This window comes from Cryptomeria japonica, chromosome 7, assembly GCF_030272615.1.
Source record: "Cryptomeria japonica chromosome 7, Sugi_1.0, whole genome shotgun sequence".
Classification (NCBI taxonomy): domain Eukaryota; kingdom Viridiplantae; phylum Streptophyta; class Pinopsida; order Cupressales; family Cupressaceae; genus Cryptomeria; species Cryptomeria japonica.
The window spans coordinates 278,749,155-278,769,205 of record NC_081411.1 but is presented as its reverse complement, the minus strand read 5'-3'; the positions used below and the strand labels follow the sequence as shown (position 1 = coordinate 278,769,205).

The window sequence follows — 20,051 nt, the reverse complement described above, 5'->3', positions numbered from 1 at the left end:
AATAAGGCATGAAATTTCTTCTTCATAGATGTTTTGACCAAGTTTTTATAAGTGCGGGATATCAAATCAGATCTAGACATAGATTTCTTGATGGAGGTTTGTGAATCTTTGTGAGTTCTGAAGGATTTCCCAAGTTGAATGGGAGTAGTAAAATATTGTTGCATACATAATTGCAATAGAGAGAAACATAGAAAATTTGTATTCTTATTGTCTTTGCTTATTCCCTCCTTCATTAGAGTCTCTGGTATTCTTTTATAAAATATACCTTTTAAAATAATTAAGTAATTTGGCAATATTTATCTCAAAGTGTTAAATCTTCCATAAGATTGAAATGGTTAAATAGTTAAAATTAATATCTTTGCATGTTAAAAACTAAATTTTCAAAACTGAATATGGAGACATATCAATCATCAAACAAATTTTTTAATTTTCTCTTCTCTCTGTTCTAATCAATAAAAATATAAATTGCAGAAATCCATGGAAAGTAGAAATTATAGTAGTTAAAAGAAGAAGAATATTTTTAAACTTTTAATACTCAAAATACCAATGCATATGATTTTTCATAATGACAATGCAATGAAGTTAGCATAAAAACAAAAATAAACATTGGGGTTTCAATGTGATTTGAAATATGTGTAAGTTTGTGGTCGAAATATAATAATCATGCAAGCTTAGCCCTTAATGGATTAATATAATTATGTAGTAAGTAATATTAAATATCATTTCAATAAATAATTAGTTATTTTAGATTTTATATTGTAAATTACTCAATCTAATCATATTTGAAATTATGACTATTAGTTTAACTTTCAAACAATTAATTGAAATAAAATACATATCTACACATCAATAATAATAGCTAAATAGTGACATATAAAATAAACCCACATGGATATATTTAGAAATTCAAATGATATAACCACATCTAAATATCAGCCAATAAATTCTAACATGATTAAAGACAATACAAAGATGTGTAACTAAACCATGTATAAATACTACTCAATCACCACCATGTAATTAATGAAAATAGCTAAGTTGAATAGATTATGCCTCTTCGATCATAAAATGGTTTCACATGTTGCATAAATATATATAATCAAGTCACCATCATAGTAATCATGGTAAGGTAACAACATCGTAAGTCACGATAACCAAATATATCATTGAATCTACATAATCATAAATATGAATTTTCTTAAAACACCAAATATAATTAGTTTGTCAAACACTACCTAGCTAGTCTATTTATCACTCAAACCCAATAAATAAGCTCTAGTATGAACATTCATAAGAGATTGGAACATTACAAAGGACCTTATAGTTGATCCTTTAGAAACTTCATAAAGAAAGATAATACGATGTAATTCTTCCACCCTCCCTGAACAACTAGATGTGTTGCACTATGGTACAGCATGTTGCTTTATATCTGCATCAAATTCAACTATTATAGTTTATTCTTTTAGCAATTATATCAACACAAAATAAAAACTATTATATTAAGAAATGTATACAATTTATATCCACAAAAGCTTAACACTCTTAAACGAAGTAATTTCTTTCCTTTAAAAAAAAAATTGATTATATACGACACATTTAAAATGAGAGAATATTGTTGTAGAAAACTGAAATATCTATTAAAAACTAGATAAATCAACTTAAAATGCGTAGACGAGAGAAAAGATTTAAATTTTATGATCAATAATAAACTTCAAATTTAAATTATAATTAGTTTCTTTAAGCTTTAATTTAATACTTCCCCTAATATTAGTAAAAAATCTGTCTTCTATATTAACTAATAAAGTCACAATAATTGTTTTCACAAATAAATTCATATTATATTAACATCTAATATGATCACCATTAAATAACACACTCCGAGTTTTAATTTTCATTAATGACTAGTCTGAAATCAGATACCAGATGAATCCTAATAGAAAACTAATAATAAAAAATATAATGAACTAGATAAAATAAAATTTTAAACCAACCCATGCCACTGTATTGATTAAAGAAAATCATTCAATTGAAAGGAAGGCGATCTTAAAAAAAGAATTAAATCATCTGAAGAGATTCTATCGTAAAGAGCAAAATGAAAGACAATATTCTACATTAAATTTCCAGTGTACCTGGAAACAGAAGGCGATGTAAGAGGTCCATCTGGTGTTGAGGAAGGCAGGTTGAGACCATGATGCTTTTTCCTCCATCTTTTGGAGGTGACAAAACCATGCTTCCAATATCACAATCGTCTCCTCTCTGCACATCCGCAGGCTTCCCCCATCCATGGTCCGTGTCGTACAATGGAAACCTTGGAGAGCTCACGGCCCCCGTTCCGTATTTCCAACCGGCTTCTCTCAAAAGATGTCTGTTACAGGATTCAACCCAGTCAATCAGATGATTGATATGGGCTTCCTCGGTGGAGGAACTGATGAGTTGCTGGATAACATCAGCAGCGAAGGAGATGTCGGCATTGATGAGCGTGTGGGCTCTAGTCTTCGCCAAACCTGGAGAGACACAGTTTCCAAAATAAGTTGGAAGAAGAGGGGGCTTAACACGTCCCCTGCAATCAGCCAACAATCCGAAGAAAACGGCCTCTTCCTGCGGTAACTCACGAGCTCTAATTACGCATCTCCAATACTGAGCAGCCACTGCAACAAAAGAGCTCGAAGCTCTGCTTTGTTGTTTCAGCTCTTGTATTATCTCTTCCGTAAAACAAAACGTCGAGTATATCAGATCGCTCCTTTTCTGAAGAGAGTCTTCGCTTTTTACCTCGTTCTCGAAACCAGATGTGTTTTTGTGCTGTGACTGTGAATCGCCAGGTACAAACTTGAAAAGCTTGGCCTGTCTTTCCCCACTGCTTGTGATATCGTGGGCTATGTGGGAAATCGATGGGGAGATCTTACTTTCTCGTTTGAAGACTGTTCTGTCGTGCTGAGGAGGTTTCGCAATGGGATGGCCTCTGCTACACTCTGCCCACGATTTCATGAAATAGTGGAAAGAATTCACATCCGCTACAAAGTGATGAACGGTGGTTCCGATGCAAATCCCGCTCCCCTCAAATGCTGTGACCTGAAATAACCAATGTTCTTTAACAGAACAAAAAGAAATATTGATAATGACTTAATTTGAAAATGTAAGAGTTATTGAAATACCTGTATCGACAGAAGCGGTTTACTATGGTTTTCATCTGCAGAGAGATCGACCTCTGGGGCAAGCTTTTCGAAAAAGGGCTTACGCCGAAACCCGTCTTTTTCCATGTCTTCAAACTGTACACTGGCCGAGGCCTCCTTAAATACCACTCCTCCGTCAGTCAAATCAACCTCTGTTCTGCCCCATTCTCCTGTTATCAGGCGACCAGCTAGAGGATAGAAATACACCAGAATCGAAGGGAGGCTTTTCTTTAGACCTTGTATTACTGAAGGGTATTTGATTAAAGGAGAGAGTTTGTAGAAGAAAAGGCTTTGAACTTTATCGACGCCTATCCAAAAAAGATCAAGATTGGAGAGGAACATTGTTTGCGTTGGGGGTGGGATGGTCGGTTTTACCATACACATTGTCCTCACTTTCACAATGGTTTCTGCTGCTTCCTCTGCCATGACTGAATCTGTATGAATTGCAAGTGTTTACAGTGAAGGTTGGGTCTATTATTATTAACCAGCATCTCTTAATTTCCAACCTAACGAAGACGGGAAGCTTTTGATTCGTAGTTGAGGACGGGTAGCTTTTGATTCGTAAATTGTTTGTTCTTTCCTCCACAAAGCACTTCATTGCCATTCCTATGCTCCGGCTAATGTTCCAGTCAATTGTATTCTTTCCTACTGGTTTTAGGGTATTTGCCAGCCTAAAAAGCTTAAGTCAAGCTTAATCTAATTTAAGAAACCTTTTGCCATTCGTTTCTTTGCTATGGTAATAACACAATGTTCTCACTTATTCTAATTTAAGAGTCTTTTCCCACTCCTTCCTTTGTGTACAGTAAATGTTTACCACTTCCTTCTTTCACGACATTTAGTGTTTACCAGCGACATATTTAATGTTTCAGTTGCAGTCGGCCCCCATTTCTTGATGTAAGTTACTTTTTATTCCTTACACTGAAAATATAAAGTTAAAAGTTTAATGGGTTAATGATTATTCAAGTTCATGTAACCCTTCCCACAAGATATTGACCAACATGGTGTGTAGTTTTGATCTCCTTTAATTTATATTATATGTTTTACATTTATATTCTATCATGTTGTTGGATTCTTCTTATGCTCAAGTGTCTTTGATCCGAATTATGGATTCGGATGACAACACCTAGGTGAGAACCTGCGGTATTGTGGATTTGTTTACATGAACAAGATAAACACAGAATTGAAGCAAGCCGAAAAGTAATCTATTCAATTCGAAAACCCATCATATATCAGTTCATGGGATTCCAAGGGTCACCAAAACCCCTTGAGAATCGAAACCCAAGAGTCATATTTGTTTATTTACATAATAAAATCGAAAACTACAAAATTTTCAAAAAACTATACGAAATTTTGTCCTAACTTTAACTAGACATAACTTTCTACTCGGGACTCGAAATTGCAAGCCCTTTAACTCGTTGAAAATGTCTCCAAGAGTTGGAGGTGAAGTCCTAAAAGAATGTGCCTATAGCAACATTCTAAAGGACAGGCCAAAGTGTCAAGAGCTAAAAATGCCTGGAAGGCCTTCAAAAGCCGCCAATTACTAACACATAGAAAAACAAGAAAAAATATGAAAATATTTTTCCTCAATATTTCAGATTTGCTTCTGATCATTACTCCTCCCTTGAAAAGCAATGGGCCCCATTGCATCAACACTCTGAATGAGATGAGGAAAACAGAGCTGAAGCTGCTCCTTGGTAAACCACTTTCCTTATTGAGCAATCTGCCCTGCTCGAACCACTTTGTACAGATAGATCTACTGTTGTTTGAGTGTTTTCACCATGGTGTCCACAATCTGATCACATTTGAATGCAGAAGCTGTATTTGGATTCAATTCTGTAGTGGAAATTGTTTCTGCCACATCTGCAACATCTAATAGTGGAGGAAAATATGGCTTCAAGAGATCCATATTGAAGACTGGATGGACACCTTGAAATGGGGGTAAATTAAGCTCAGAACCATTATCACCAACTTGTTTGATAATTGTGTATCGCCCATAACACAGAGGACGAAGTGTCCTATTGGCACACTGCAATCGTTCCTTCTGGATATGCAACCACACCTTATCCCAGACTTGAAAATTATGAGGAGTATGATGCTCATCATGTCTCTCCTTATATTTCTTATTGGTATGTTCCGTGATTTCATGAACTTATTGTTGCAGATGATGAATTCTATCAATAAACTAGGCTGCCTTATCTTCCTCCCTACCAATACATGGAACCAAATCGGGTTGAATAAGTGGTATGTCAACATCCATGAGTGCAAGTGGTTGATAGCCAAGACAAACCTCAAATAGGCTGTGACAAGTCGTACTATGAATTGCTCTATTGTAGCTATGCTGAACATATGGAAGACTTTCATCCCATGTGTGAGGATGTTTTGAGTGATACATGCGTAGGATGTGAATGATCATCCGATTCACTACCTCTATTTGGCCATCTATTAGAGGATGGAAAGCAGCAGACTTTGTTAATTTTGTGTCCATCTTTTCCCATAATGTAGACCAGAACTTTCTAAGAAACCTATTGTCTCTATATGAAATAATGGTATTCGGCAGACCAAAATGACCCCAAATGTGTTCAAAGAAAAGCTTTGCAGTGTCCTCTGCAAAAATTATTTTTTTATAAGCCACTATTACTACCATTTTTTAGAACCTTTCTACCACAACACACACACAATTGTGGCCTCTTTAGGTGGTAGGAAGACCAAACATAAAGTCCATAGAGAGAGAATGCCAAGGTTTTTCAAGTTCAGGAAATGGCATGAATACAGTCCAAGTTTACGATTGGCAGGCTTAGCAATAGCACATGTGGTACAAGCTTGAATATATGAAATCACATCATTTCTCAACTTTAACCAATAGAAATACCTCTGAAGTATAGCAGTAGTCTTAACTATGCCAAAATGACCAGCACCCTTACTATAGCGAGCTTCCCATATAAACTTTTTGCGCTCTGCATTGGGCACACAGGTTTGGCCAAGGTGACAAAGCATTCCATCCTGCAAATTAAAGTCATTCACTTGATATTCCTTCACCAATTGATTATAAACATATGCAAATTCAACATCATTCTTGTACAAGCCAACCTATGCTTTAGTTTGATGACCACATGAGTCCAATACCATACTTATAGCTCCAATCAGAGCCCTACTCAAACAGTCTTCTACTTTGTTAGTGCTTCCCTTCTTGTGGCGAATATCGAGATGAAACTATTGAAGATAGGCCAAACATCGTTGATGTCGATCATTCAACAACTTCCCTTGTGTTTGCAAAAATTGAAGAGGTTTGTGGTCTATGTGGATGACAGTCTCTTTACCAAAAATATATTGTTTCCACTGCTTACAAGCTTGAACAATAGCATACAGTTCCTTGTCGTAAGTGGCATACTGACGCATTGTATAAAAAAAAGTCTCACTATGATATGCAACTCAATGACCATGCTGCATGAAGACTACTCCTAGGGCATATTCTGATGCATCGTTTTGTATTTCAAATGATTGTTGTAGGCCAGGAAGATATAAAACGTGTGCAGAACATAACCTTCGTTTTAACTTCTTGAATGCTTCTTGTTGAGCACCTATCCATTTGAACTTTGCTTGTGTTCCGCCCTGCAATGATTGATTTAGACGCCAAGACAAATGGGAAAACCCCAACACAAATCTGCGATTAAAGTTTGCCAACTCGAGGAAACTATGTATCTTTGTGAGATTTCTAGGAGATGGCTAGTCCTTAATCACTTGTATCTTCTCAGGATCAACACAGACACCCTCACTATCAATAACATACCCTAAGTATCTAAAAATTTGCATACCAAAGGAGCACTTTTCTTTGTTTGCATAAAGCACATGATCTTGTAAAGTTGAGAGGCATTTTTCCACATGTTGCAAATGTTCCTCCCAATTTTTGGTGAAGATTAGTATGTCAACTAGATATACCACCACAAAGGAATCAGTGAACGGTCTGAGTACATCATTAATCATTCTCATGAATGTCACTGGGGCATTTGTTAGACTGAAACGCATCACTAGCCATTCAAACAATCCCTCTTTAGATTTGAAAGTTGTCTTCCACACATCACCTGAGTCAATTGGTACTTAATGGTATCCCGATTTCAAATCAATTTTTGTGAAGAATTGGGCTCCTTTAAGCTGGTCCAAGAGGTCATCTATCCGGGGAAGTGGATAGCTAATTTTTACTAAAATTTTGTTCAAGTCCCTATAGTCAATACAAACTCTCCAAGTTCCATCCTTTTACTTTTCCAGAACAATGAGACTGCCACAGGGTGATGCACTTGGACGAATATGTCCTTCTCAATCAATTCTTGTATTTGCCTCTTAATTTCATTATTTTCTAATACTGATCTACAATAGATTGTTTCATTAGGCAATGGAGTTCCTGGTCTCAAATCAATAGTGCATCTCACTTGGCAGTGTGTAGGTACCCCAGTTGGTAACTTAAACAGATTCTCATATTTTTATCAAAACTTGATCTATTGATCTTTTATGCAATCTTGTGCTGTTTGTGATGGCATGGGAATTATATACTGATTTCCTTTCTTCTTCAGAATGAATCATCAATAATATGAATGTTCCCATTTTGGCAATCAACCTCCTACATTGGTTAGCACTAATCAAGGAGGTAGAGTATGCAGGGCTTACCTCTAGTATTTAGTATTTCTGCTCACCTAATCTGATTGTCAAGCTGCGAGGTCTGGACTCATAAATACCATGACGCTGGTACTTATATTGTTATCCCAACAGAACATCACAAACATCGAAAGGAGCTACATCACATATTACCTCATCTTTGAAAGGGTATAGAGTATGAAAGGTGACACTGCTGGTGCACTTGAATATCTCTCCCTTGACTTACCCATCCCATTGAATAGGGTTGCAAGTGTGTTGTTGTTTTCAAATTCAATCTCTTCGTAGTCTCTGCTAATATTAGGTTCTTTTGACTTCCACTATCAACAATAAAGTGCAGGGATTTTCCTCCGACCCACATCTATGAGTGGAACAATCTTTCATCATCCTCTCAGGGCAATATCTTTGTAGTACCTACCATTGTATATGGATCAGCCTCAATGACCTATTCATGACTTTCTTTTGTGCAAAATTCTGCCACCTTAGGTTCTATCTTGTTCTCATGCATCTCTATCATTAGACTTCTTACGGTTTTACAATATTTTGTGTTATGAGAGGGACTTATGGAATTCACACCACATACCGTTCTCTTGTGCCTTCTTCATATCCCATGCCTTTTTTGCTGGTGAATTTGGAGAAGGTTCCTTGGAGGTTTGTTTCCATGCAGTTTTGCCACCTTCACCCTTCCATTTGTTGTTTACGAATTTCTCCCTCCTTCCTTTCACATGGTTTTCAGCTTTGAGAAGAGTGAAAGTTATTTTATCTTCATCTAAGAGTTTGTTGATAGACAAATACATTTCTAGTTTTCAAACCAATCATCATCAACATCTGCATCAATCTTTCCTTGAAACATGGGTATATCGAAATTCAATTGCACCTTGAATGGTGTATACACTATGAATGGTGGGTTTTCTTGTGACCCACAACTTTCCAGCATTTTCTTGAACTGTTCCATCATTTCTTCACGTTGTTTTGTTAATGCATCTGCAACCAACATTTTAATTTCATCGTTGGTCTACAACTTACCCATCTACGATAGTGTGAGCCTCAAAGGAAGGTAGTTTGAACAATTTCTTGTTTCCAACCCCAATCTTCGATACGTTGATTGCATGTGATATGACATTCAAGAGCGAACTTACTCTGATACCACTAATTTGAATTTTGGATTTGGATGAAAACACCTATGTGAGAACCTGCGGCATTGTGGATTTGTTTATATGAACAAGGTAAACACAGAATTGAAGCAAGCAAAAAAGTAATCTATTCAATTCAAAAATCCAACATATATCAATTCATGAGATTCCAAGGTTCACCAAAACCACGTGAGAATCGAAACCCAAGAGTCATATTTGTTTATTTACATAATAAAATCAAGAACTACGAAATTTTCGCAAAAACTATATGAAATTTTGTCCTAACTTTAACTAAACATAACTTTCTACTTAGGAGTCAAAATTGCGAGTTGTTTAACTCGTTGGAAAGGTCTCTAAGAGTTGAAGGTGAAGTCTTAAAAACATAGGCCAAGGTTTCAAGGGCTAAAAATGTCCCGAAGGCCTTCAAAAATGCCAATTACAACACATAGAAAAACTAGAAAAAATATGATTTTTTTTTTCAATATTTCAGATTTGCTTTTGATCAGTCTTGCAGCCTATAAGATGTAAGCCATTTTGAAAAAAAAAGGATTCTTTTCCATCAAATAATACCATATAGTTGGAATACTTAGATCAATATGAGTAAATCATCCAGAGAAATCATGAGAATGCAATGGAAGACATCCTCTTAGCATGAGGGGTTCTACCTCTATGAAAGTAGCATTAATATGTAATGTTGTTGCAAATGTCATATTGACAACCTTCCTATTAAAGTACCCAACACGGCCATTGCATACAAAAAGTACAAGTACATCATCAGGGGTTAACATATTTTTTAAGTCATGGCCTCTTTGTTCTGCTGTTGAACACCACAGATTGACATCAATTGTTGAGCCAGAGAGATCATTGATTTTAATAATGCGCTTCTTTGTTTCACTGCAATCCTTCCTATGGATTTCTCTGACATCTCCAACATAGACAACAACATGAATGATTTCAACCAATGTATTATTATTCAACTAAACCACTTCGCTAATTGGTGTTAAAGGGGAGCGCGTTTGAGCTGGATCATCATCATAATGGGTGCACCATTTCAATATTGAAGCATCAGATAGGATGATTTCTAAATGGTTGTTTAATTTATTGTATCTTGTGGTTGCCTCCTTAATGGACCCCTTATAAATAACATAATGAGCACCTACCTCGACACAATCAGAATGTAGTTGGGCTATTTAGTTAGAACATGTAACTCTAACTTCACAACCCTCAATTTCGACAATATCAAAGCTGAAGACATGGTCATTTTTGGCAGGTGTACTATATGACCATATTGATCGCTTGTCACTGACTTTTCCTTTGATTGTCCATTTATGTTGGTAGGGATTTAAACTTCTGATAAGTCTTATATTATCAGAGGTTGTACTTTGTGGGGATGGTAGTGCAACATCAAACTGAAGGGAACGTTTAGAGGATGATGGTGTTTCTTGCCCAAATATTTTTGGTTCTTGTTCTTTGAATAGGTATGTAGGTTTTCCAAAAAACTGATAGTTTCTTTGTTTGATCTATAAACTAAGTATTATAATAGTCCTATAAAATGAAAATAGTTTTGTTTAAGTTTATATGGATTGTTGCTGGAAATGATTAAGCATCAAAGAAGGATATTTTAACAAACATAGTATTTTTCCTACCTTGTGTTCCATACATATTTGCAAGTATAACTTGTCAATAGAACTATAGAACCTATTTTTAGAACATCTAAATCTATCGGATCTGCATACTTAGAAGGAAGAATTGCTAGCTGCATGTATGTGCCATTAGACAACACAAGTTTATATTTGTCTGTGCCATCTTTGGCAGCGTGCATTTTTTGGAATGACAAAACTTGGAGCAATGTTGAAGGAAGGTCATCCCCAACATTGATAGATTGAATTGCACATGGGGTAGGGGTACAATCTTGGGAAAGTTATTACAAAAAGATAATATCAATATTGATGACTTAATGTGAAGGGATACTAAGACATAAGGTGGAATGCAGTGGGGGATGGGAAATACCATGCACGTGCTAAAGACAACCCAATCCATAACTAGGCATACATACAGATTTCTTCCACCCCAGTTTGGGTGGAAAATCCATTAGTTGTGGGAACATCTTCCAATTGAATGAACAAGGTTTACGATTCTGCATTACCCCTTCATGTATAATTTAGTGTTTTGGAGTGCATGCAATCAAATAATTTTCAACCATTAAATTTGGCAACGATATAAAAATGCATCAATTACAGAATGCTTAACTATATTTGTATATGTTAGTAAATAGGGAGCATGCTGAAATGGGAGGGTTTGAATGAATTTAAAATGCATTATGAATGAGGGATATTTTGAAAGCAATGACAACAAAGTTGCAGGTTTGGAAAGGTAAAATGTATTAGCCTACCGAAGTATCCATTACGGATTGCTATAGAGATTCAAAAGTAGCCGACGAAGATGACATTTGTGGTTGAGTTCTTTAAATTTGAGAGGAATGGCAACACTAAACATACATGGCAGTACATGTTATTAACAAACTATTATAAGTTTTTTGTAAGTATATGTTTAATTTATTCTAAAAAAACTTATATTGTACATGTTGCATGAAATAAAGCTATTCACAGATAAAGAAATGTGTAGAAATGAATAACTTAGCAAGATGGAAATAATTTTGTGTGTTTGAATGAAACTACAGAAAAGAAGGCATTTGATTTACAGAGAAGATGGATATATATCGCAAGAGAAGTATGTTTCCCTGACGATTAGTGTACAAATTGTTTCTATTTCAGTGTGATGAAAGGTGTGTTGTCATCTCAACTTGTATATTTCCTTGCGGAATAAAGTTGATTTTGATCCTATTATGAGGTTGCAAATATCCTTATTAAAAAATATAGAACGACATAATGGATTGAGAAATTCTATGTCGAGGATATGAACCTAACTAAACTATAGTGAATTGAATACTTGCACACCCAAAAACAATTTCACAAAAGAGAGGAATCAAAACAAAAGAACATTAAATTTACAGTCAGTTTTTTGTTTTAATAGTTGGCTTGATTAGAATATGATTGGGAGGTCTATTAGATTGTTGGTATAGATATCATCTGATGTCTATTTGGTTCTAGTATAAGGTTGGAAATTCTTATTCGAAGACATATAACAACCACCGAAATGGACAACAAAAAACAATAAATTTGTAGATTGGCATTTTCTTTTAATAATTGCCTTAATTAGAAACTCATTGAGAGTGGAATGACATCATTGGTGGAGATACCATCCAATTTCTATATCTAATGTATATATGAAAGGGATTGAAATGGGCGACATTCTCATTTTAACGTCAAAAGATCATATGTCAATGGATACTTACACTTTATCCCTGCTTAATCATAGACAAAATATACAAACTAGAAAGGTAAAAAATCATGAAAACCGAAATGACAACACCACTAAAATTAAATAGTAAAAATAGTATACTCTAAAAGAGATATGTACATGTAATGACATAGCTTTAAAATGTGCATAACATCACAATACATAGTAAATCCAGCAGAAAGTCAATGTTTAATGTTCTAATTTGGTGTAAAAGCTTATAATAAACATAGCTCAATGAAAATCTCAATAATCAATGGCATTTTTGTTACTAAATAAAATTATATAGCTTCTATAATATAATAAGAACTTTGGGCCATTGTAAAAATCAATACTTATATGTATGCATTTATGTGTTCATCAGAATCGGGCTAAAGGAAACCAAAAAAATAGAGTAAAGTAAAGCAAAACTTAAATAACATAGTGTTGCATGCATATTTCTTTTATGTTACTTATAATAGGTACAGTAAGACCAAAAATTAGGCTACCGATTTATGAGTTGAACATATAAGAATCAAGTACGAAGAGTATGAAGACTACCTCAAATACGAAAATATAATCAAAATAAGAATTGATTACAGAGAGTAAGAAAACTACTTCAAATATGAAAATCTAATCAAAATAAGAACAAAAATGATGGAACACTGAGTAATTAACTGTACTCGGTATCTACCCATGTGATTCATCCATCTTGATTATCATTCCACTCAAGGATCTTATCTCCTGACTGAAAAACACTTAGTAAATCTATTAACTGTTCAAGAGTTGGTATTGGACGAGGGCAAAGAGTGGCAAAAATAGGAGAAGAGGTTGTTGACTGCTTGGCCATTTTACATTCAAGCTGATGAATAACCTTTCAGAGGTTATTGTGTTAGTATTCTTATGAGAACCAACAACTGAAACTACATCGTCAAAAAAAATAGTACAGGAGGAAAAGCCAGCTAAATGGCAAAGTAAAACAAAATATTGTTCAAGAATGTAAAAAGGAGTACTTCACTATTGAGGACAACCAGCAAAGTAATACGTAATGAATGAGAAAGCTACAGGGTAGAAACAATTCAAAGGAAAAATAGTACTAAAAACAGAAAGAACAAAATTACAAAATTGAATTTGATTTATAAATTATAAATTTGCTTAACATAACAAGAAGAGAAAAAAAAGAGATGACCCTTACATTCAATAAATTATAAACTCAATTAATATTACAAAAAGAAACCTCTTCTAAGTGGTCAAAACTATGCACCTCAAGGACCTCTAATGCACCTATTTTAGGCATTCTAGATGAAGCACCTAAACCACCTCTATTGCATTCAATAAATGCACTTCACAAACATGATGGGGTGGTTGAAAACTTGCAAAGAAAAAGTGATTCACAAAGCAAAATTTAAAGCAAAATAGATTTACGTATGTGTCGTTCCCACTAACATGGAACATTCTATGGGGAAAATGTGCAACCACCAGAAATGAATGGTCACTGTAATGTCTTACAATTCGGCAGGAAATGAAAACCAAACAAAGCAAAGGCCATCACTTACCATTCGCCACTTCTCTAAGATGTGTGCAAGGGACACAGGTCATCTTCTCCACCTAACAATGAAAATGCCACGTATCGTTCGTTGGGAAAAATGCCCTGTCACCAGAAATTGTCAATGACTGGATTGTCTTACATTTTGACAGGAAAAAGCCCACACTAAAATCTTATCAGCTTAACTATATAGTGTCTAATCTTACAATTACTTAGCTCAAATAATCCAATAGATCTGAATGATGTCATAAATAAGATGGTATGTGCTGAAAAATGCATAAATATCTACTTATTTATACATATATTGGTTTCTATATACATGCATATATATATATACATACATGAATACATATAGCTATATAGACACATATTCACATATATAAATACATGTATATGTATATATAACTATATAAGTATGTATTGGTTTAATTATTAACTTTTGGTTTTACTAATTTGTATAAAGCATATTTCAATAATCAGATATGTATCGGTTTAATTATTAACTTTTGGTTTTACTAATTTGTATAAAGCAGATTTCAATAATTAGAGTTTTTAGCTTCTAAGTATTTGTAGCTTCATGTTTTAGATGTTGTACATGTAAGGAGCTCACTGGTGCACACGTAAGAAGGTGCCATTAAGTAACACTTTTTGACGGTCCACATTGGACTAGCAAGATATTTGGTTACCCAAGTGCAATAAATTACTTAAAGTTTTTAATCTGTATGAAGTTAAAACAATTTACATTTAATCTAATTGTTGTTATGTATTACTCAGATACTCGAGAACATTATTACAACCTTAATTAATGTGTTTGCTACGTTTACATGAACAATGTTGGTGGAAGATACTCTTGTACTGATTGCATTATAACAATCTTTATGTATTTGATTTTTACTGGATGCCATGACTGGTAAAGATTAAAAAAATTGTTTTAGCTAATCCTACAAAACCTATACTCTCAACTCTATTAAATTGGAAGTTCCATGTTGCACAGAAAATTCTTTTAACTTGTTATATCGAAATAGGATAAGTGAAAAAATTAAATAATAATTACTATATGTTTCATATCAAAATTTAACAAATGAATGGTAAAGACAATAAAGCAGGAAAGGCTGTTAAACTATCTCAGTTGTGAGATATTAAATGATAGCTACAAGGTATTAAATGATATCTGCAACATAGATGTCTATCATATCCTATTCACTTTGTGCTATGCAATCAAAGAAGTGCGAACACTATGAATCAAATTCGAATGTTAAATTTATTGATGAAATTTTAGTTATCATTTTTTTTATTTCTTTAAAATAAAATCAATATTTGAAAGTTGCATTCACAAAACATGCATAATTACTACTGCTCTCCCCTATCATATGGTTCAGGCTGAACAAGATTTGCAAATTCTTTACTATACCTACAATAGGTGCCTCATTCTTTTTGGTTGGAGTTCTTCATACCGTAAATTTTGTATAAAGAACCTTATACAATTGATAAGCCACGATTGACATGAACGGACATATATTATTCATGAATCCAAATTTAGTATAAACATATTACAATATTTTGTTTTGTAATTAATACATGATACTCATATCTGGCTCAAAAATAGAGATGAACTGATTGTTGAGCTCTGAAGAGAAAATTACAATGCGTAGGTAATCCGTACATACATTTTGAAGTTTTGGGTTGAAAATTTGGTAGAATATTCAATTATGTCACGTTTATACGGCTTCTCCTCAAAATATATATGGATCTAGAGTTTCCTAAAGTGTATTGAGTACTTATGATCATGCCACTTTTCTTTTATTGGTGCTGCATTTATCTTGCAACTTTTCTCTCTCATTATCTTTGATCTACTCATGATATTGTCATCTGTCCGAATTACAGTAGTTTTTGTTGACAAATGTTGGCGGCTTTCTTTAAATCACGTAATGTACTTTATAAATATTTTTTCTTAATTTTTGTTTGCTCTATTTCTTATTTCACCATACATTTTTCTTCTACTAGGACGTTTTTTCACTTTGACCAGTGTATATAAGTGGTGTGTTATAAATAGAAGCTAGCAAATAGCTTGATCTTACATGCCATCATTAACATACATCTTGAGGTCTACCTTTGAGCTCTAATTCACTCGTTCATCATCTTTGATGACTTTCTTAGTCAGATAATTAATGGTGGTTAAATTTGAAGGTGTGAAAGTGACCCGTAACCCTTAAATTTTCAAAATTTTAATTTAAATTTGGGGTCTTCATCTAATTTATGTTATTAATTGTTATGGGTGAATAAAGCAAGAAATTTGTTAGCTAGTAGTATAAGGGTACTATATATAGTAGGAAATACGCAACAACAAAGCAAAAAAAACACACTTGGGTAACCAAATATAATAGTAGTAAGACATATATGAACACATATCTACAAACATTAAACCTGACAAACAATCCATTTTTTCTATGAAAACCTTTTAACTAACAACATTATGCAAATTGCTTACTTGTACACCCAAGCCACGACTCCTATAGGCTAGACGACCACCGAAAAGAGGAAGCAGAAAACTCTGATTATCCAAATTTTCTCTCTACAAATTACTAAAGTCGCAAGTTAATAAATCTAAAATACAAAGTAATTGTTCTGTAAAAATCTTTAAACCGACAACATTATACAACCTCCTTACATTTACATCACCCAAAACGCGAAGCTACAAACGCTTACAAGGTGAAAACTTTGATTACCGAAGTCTACTTCCTACAAATGAGTAAAACCACATGTTAATAATCAACCAAACGAACGTGGAAAAACCCTAAAAAAGTAAAAATCAAATACAACACAAAATAACAGTTTCAGTTACCTTAGTGAGGAAGGCCAAACACCCATGTCGAAATATGATGCGACCTCTAAATATCCTTCTCTTCTCGCAAAATTAAATAAACGATACAAGCAAATGTCTAAAAACCCTCTTCCTCTCCAAACAAACCAAGTGAAACCATAAAGGCGAACAGAGAAAACCCAATTGCAGATAAAGCAACAAAAATAGGATATCGAACTACAACACCACAACCACTAATAATTGTAGACGAAAACCCTAAGACATGAAGCAGCAAACGAATGCAGGAAATCACACCGTAGATAACACAAATAGTAAAAGTTGTAGATGCTTAGTAAAACCCTAAAATATACAAAGCATAGACCAAAATGAAAACCAAACAAAGCAAAGGCCATCACTTACCATTCACCACTTCTCTTAGATGCATGCAAGGGACACACATCACCATCTCCAGCAAACAACGAACATGCCACGTACCACTCACCAGAAATCACTAACAAAAAACCTATCGTTCGCCACTTTGCCAAGATTCATGCAAGGGAAAAGTGTCATCATCTCAAACCTAACAAAGAAAACGATGCACACCGTTCGCTAAGAAAAAATGACCGGTCATGGAAATCGTCAATGGTCGGATTGTCTTACACTTCGGCAGGCAAAAGCCCCCACTAAAAGCCTATCAGCTTAATTATCAAATAGTATACTAAATTAATAATAAAAATGATGTTAGTTAGAGTGTAGCTTGATTTTAATTAGTGTGTACTCCATGATAGTGATTCTACGTGGAAGACCCTAAAACACATATTTCTTGTACAAACTCTGGCTTTGTATAGTTTGGGTTTGTAATTCTCTCAGAATAAATCACACGCACCATAATTTTTATGCATTTCTTCCACTTAGTGAACAAAATTTTCAGTAAGTGGAAGAAATCACACGCACCATCATTTTGTATGTCACTTTTGCACAATCTTACTGATGTTTAGTATCGTGCCCAATCTACGTTTGTTATGAGCATCGGTTTGATATAGCTTAGAACTTCTTTCAAAGTGTTTCTATTTGCACTAATTGCCCATACATCATAAATATCCTATCAATTTTTTCTCAACCATAACATACTAGTTTCTTCTTGAATGGGAGTAGAAAAATATTGTTGCATACATAATTGCATTAGAGAGAAACATAGAAAATTTTTATTCTTATTGTCTTTGTTTATTCCCTCCTTCATTAGAGTCTCTGGTATTCTTTTATAAAATATACCTTTTAAAATAATTAAGTAATTTGGCAATATTTATCTCAAAGTGTTAAATCTTCCATAAGATTGAAATGGTTTGTCTCGATTGCCTCTCCATAGACTGCTCACACACACACACACACACACACACACACACACACACACACACACACACACACACACACACACACACACACACACACACACACACACACACACACAATTTGTAAATATACCAAAAAAAAAATTAATTTTAAAAGTTGTTAAATAGTTAAAATTAATATCTTTGAATGCTAAAAACTAAATTTTTAAAACTGAATATGGAAACATATCAATCATCAAACAAATTTATTTAGTTGCTCTTCTCTCTGTTCTAATCAATAAAAATATAAATTGCAAAAATCCATGGAAAGTAGAAATTATAGTAGATAAAAGAAGAAGAATATTTTAAACTTTTAATACTCAAAATACCAATGCAATGATTTTTCATAATGACAATGCAATGAAGTTAGGATACATCATGTTTCTCTATACCTGCATCAAATTCAACTATTATAGTTTATTCTTTTAGCAATTCTATCTACACAAAATAAAATCTATTATATTAAGAAATGTATACAATTTATATCCACAAAAGCTTAACACTCTTAAACAAGTAATTTCTTTCCTTTTTAAAAAAAATGATCATATAGGACACATTTAAAATGAGAGAATATTCTTGTAGAAAACTGAAAAATCTATTAAAAACTAGATAAATCAACTTGAAATTAATAGACGAGAGAAAAGATTTAAATTTTATGATCAATAATAAACTTCAAATTTAAATTATAATTAGTTTTTTAAGCTTTAATTTAATGCTTCCCTTAATATCAGTAAAAAATCTGTCTTCTATATAAACTAATAAAGTCACAATAATTGTTTTCACAAATAAATTCATATTATATTAACATGTAATATGATCACCATTAAAGAACACACTCCAATTTTAATTTTCATAAATGACTAGTCTGAAATCAGATACCAGATGAATCCTAATAGAAAACTAATAGAATTTCTAATGAACTAGATAAAATAAATCAATGTATTTCAAACCAACCCGTGCCACTGTATTGATTAAAGAAAATCATTCAATTAAAAGGAAGGCGATCTTAAAAAAGAATTAAATCATCTGAAGAGATTCTATCATAAAGACAATATTCTACCTTAAATTTCCAGTGTACCTGGAAAGAGAAGGCGATGTAAGAGGTCCATCTGGTGTTGAGGAAAGCAGGTTGAGACCGATGCTTTTTCCTCCATCTTTTGGAGGTGACAAAACTATGCTTCAAATATCACAATCGTCTCCTCTCTGCACATCCGCAGGCTTCCCCCATCCATGGTCCGTGTCGTACAATGGAAACATTGAAGAGCTCACGGCCCCGGTTCCGTATTTCCAACCGGCTTCTCTCAAAAGATGTCTGTTACAGGATTCAACCCAGCCAATCAGATGATTGATCTGGGCTTCCTCCGTGGAGGAACTGATGAGTTGCTGGATAACATCCGCAGCGAAGGAGATGTCGGCATTGATGAGCGTGTGGGCTCTAGTCCCCTGCAATCAGCCAACAATCCGAAGAAAAGGGCCTCTTCCTCCGGTATCTCACGAGCTCTAATTACGCATCTCTTCCGTAAAACAAAACGTCTAATTTATCAGATCGCCTGTCTTTCCCCACTGCTTGTGATATCGTAAATTGTCTGTTCCTTTCCTCTACAAAGCACTTCATCGCCATTCCTGTGCTCCGGTTAATGTTCCAGTCAATTGTTTTCTTTCGTACTGGTTTTAGGGTATTTGCCAGCCTAAAAAGCTTAAATCAAACTTAATCTAATTTAAGAAACCTTGTGTCATTCTTTTCTTTGCTATGGTAATAACACAATGTTCTCACTTATTCTAATTTAAGAGTCTTTTCCCACTCCTTCCTTTGAGTACAGTAAATGTTTACCACTTCCTTCTTTTATGACATTTAGTGTTTACCAGCGACATATTTAATGTTTCAGTTGCAGTCGGCCCCCATTTCTTGATGTAAGTTACTTTTTATTCCTACACTGAAGATATAAAGTTAAAAGTTTAATGGGTTAATGATTATTCAAGTTCATGTAACCCTTCCCACAAGATATTGACCAACATGGTGTGTAGTTTTGATCT

The 20,051-nt window shown here is 34.0% G+C and overlaps 1 protein-coding gene across 1 annotated transcript; it reads right to left on the bottom strand.

The window, feature by feature from the left end:
• Positions 1–2,112: 2,112 nt before the first annotated feature.
• Positions 2,113–3,596, bottom strand: LOC131027083 (hydroxycinnamoyltransferase-like). The gene is made up of 2 exons (XM_059208540.1): positions 3,153–3,596; positions 2,113–3,069 (listed from the first exon to the last, which is right to left on the bottom strand). The coding sequence occupies exons 1-2, from the start codon at positions 3,594–3,596 to the stop codon at positions 2,113–2,115; spliced, it is 1,401 nt and encodes a 466-aa protein (XP_059064523.1).
• Between the last annotated feature and the right edge of the window lie 16,455 nt (positions 3,597–20,051).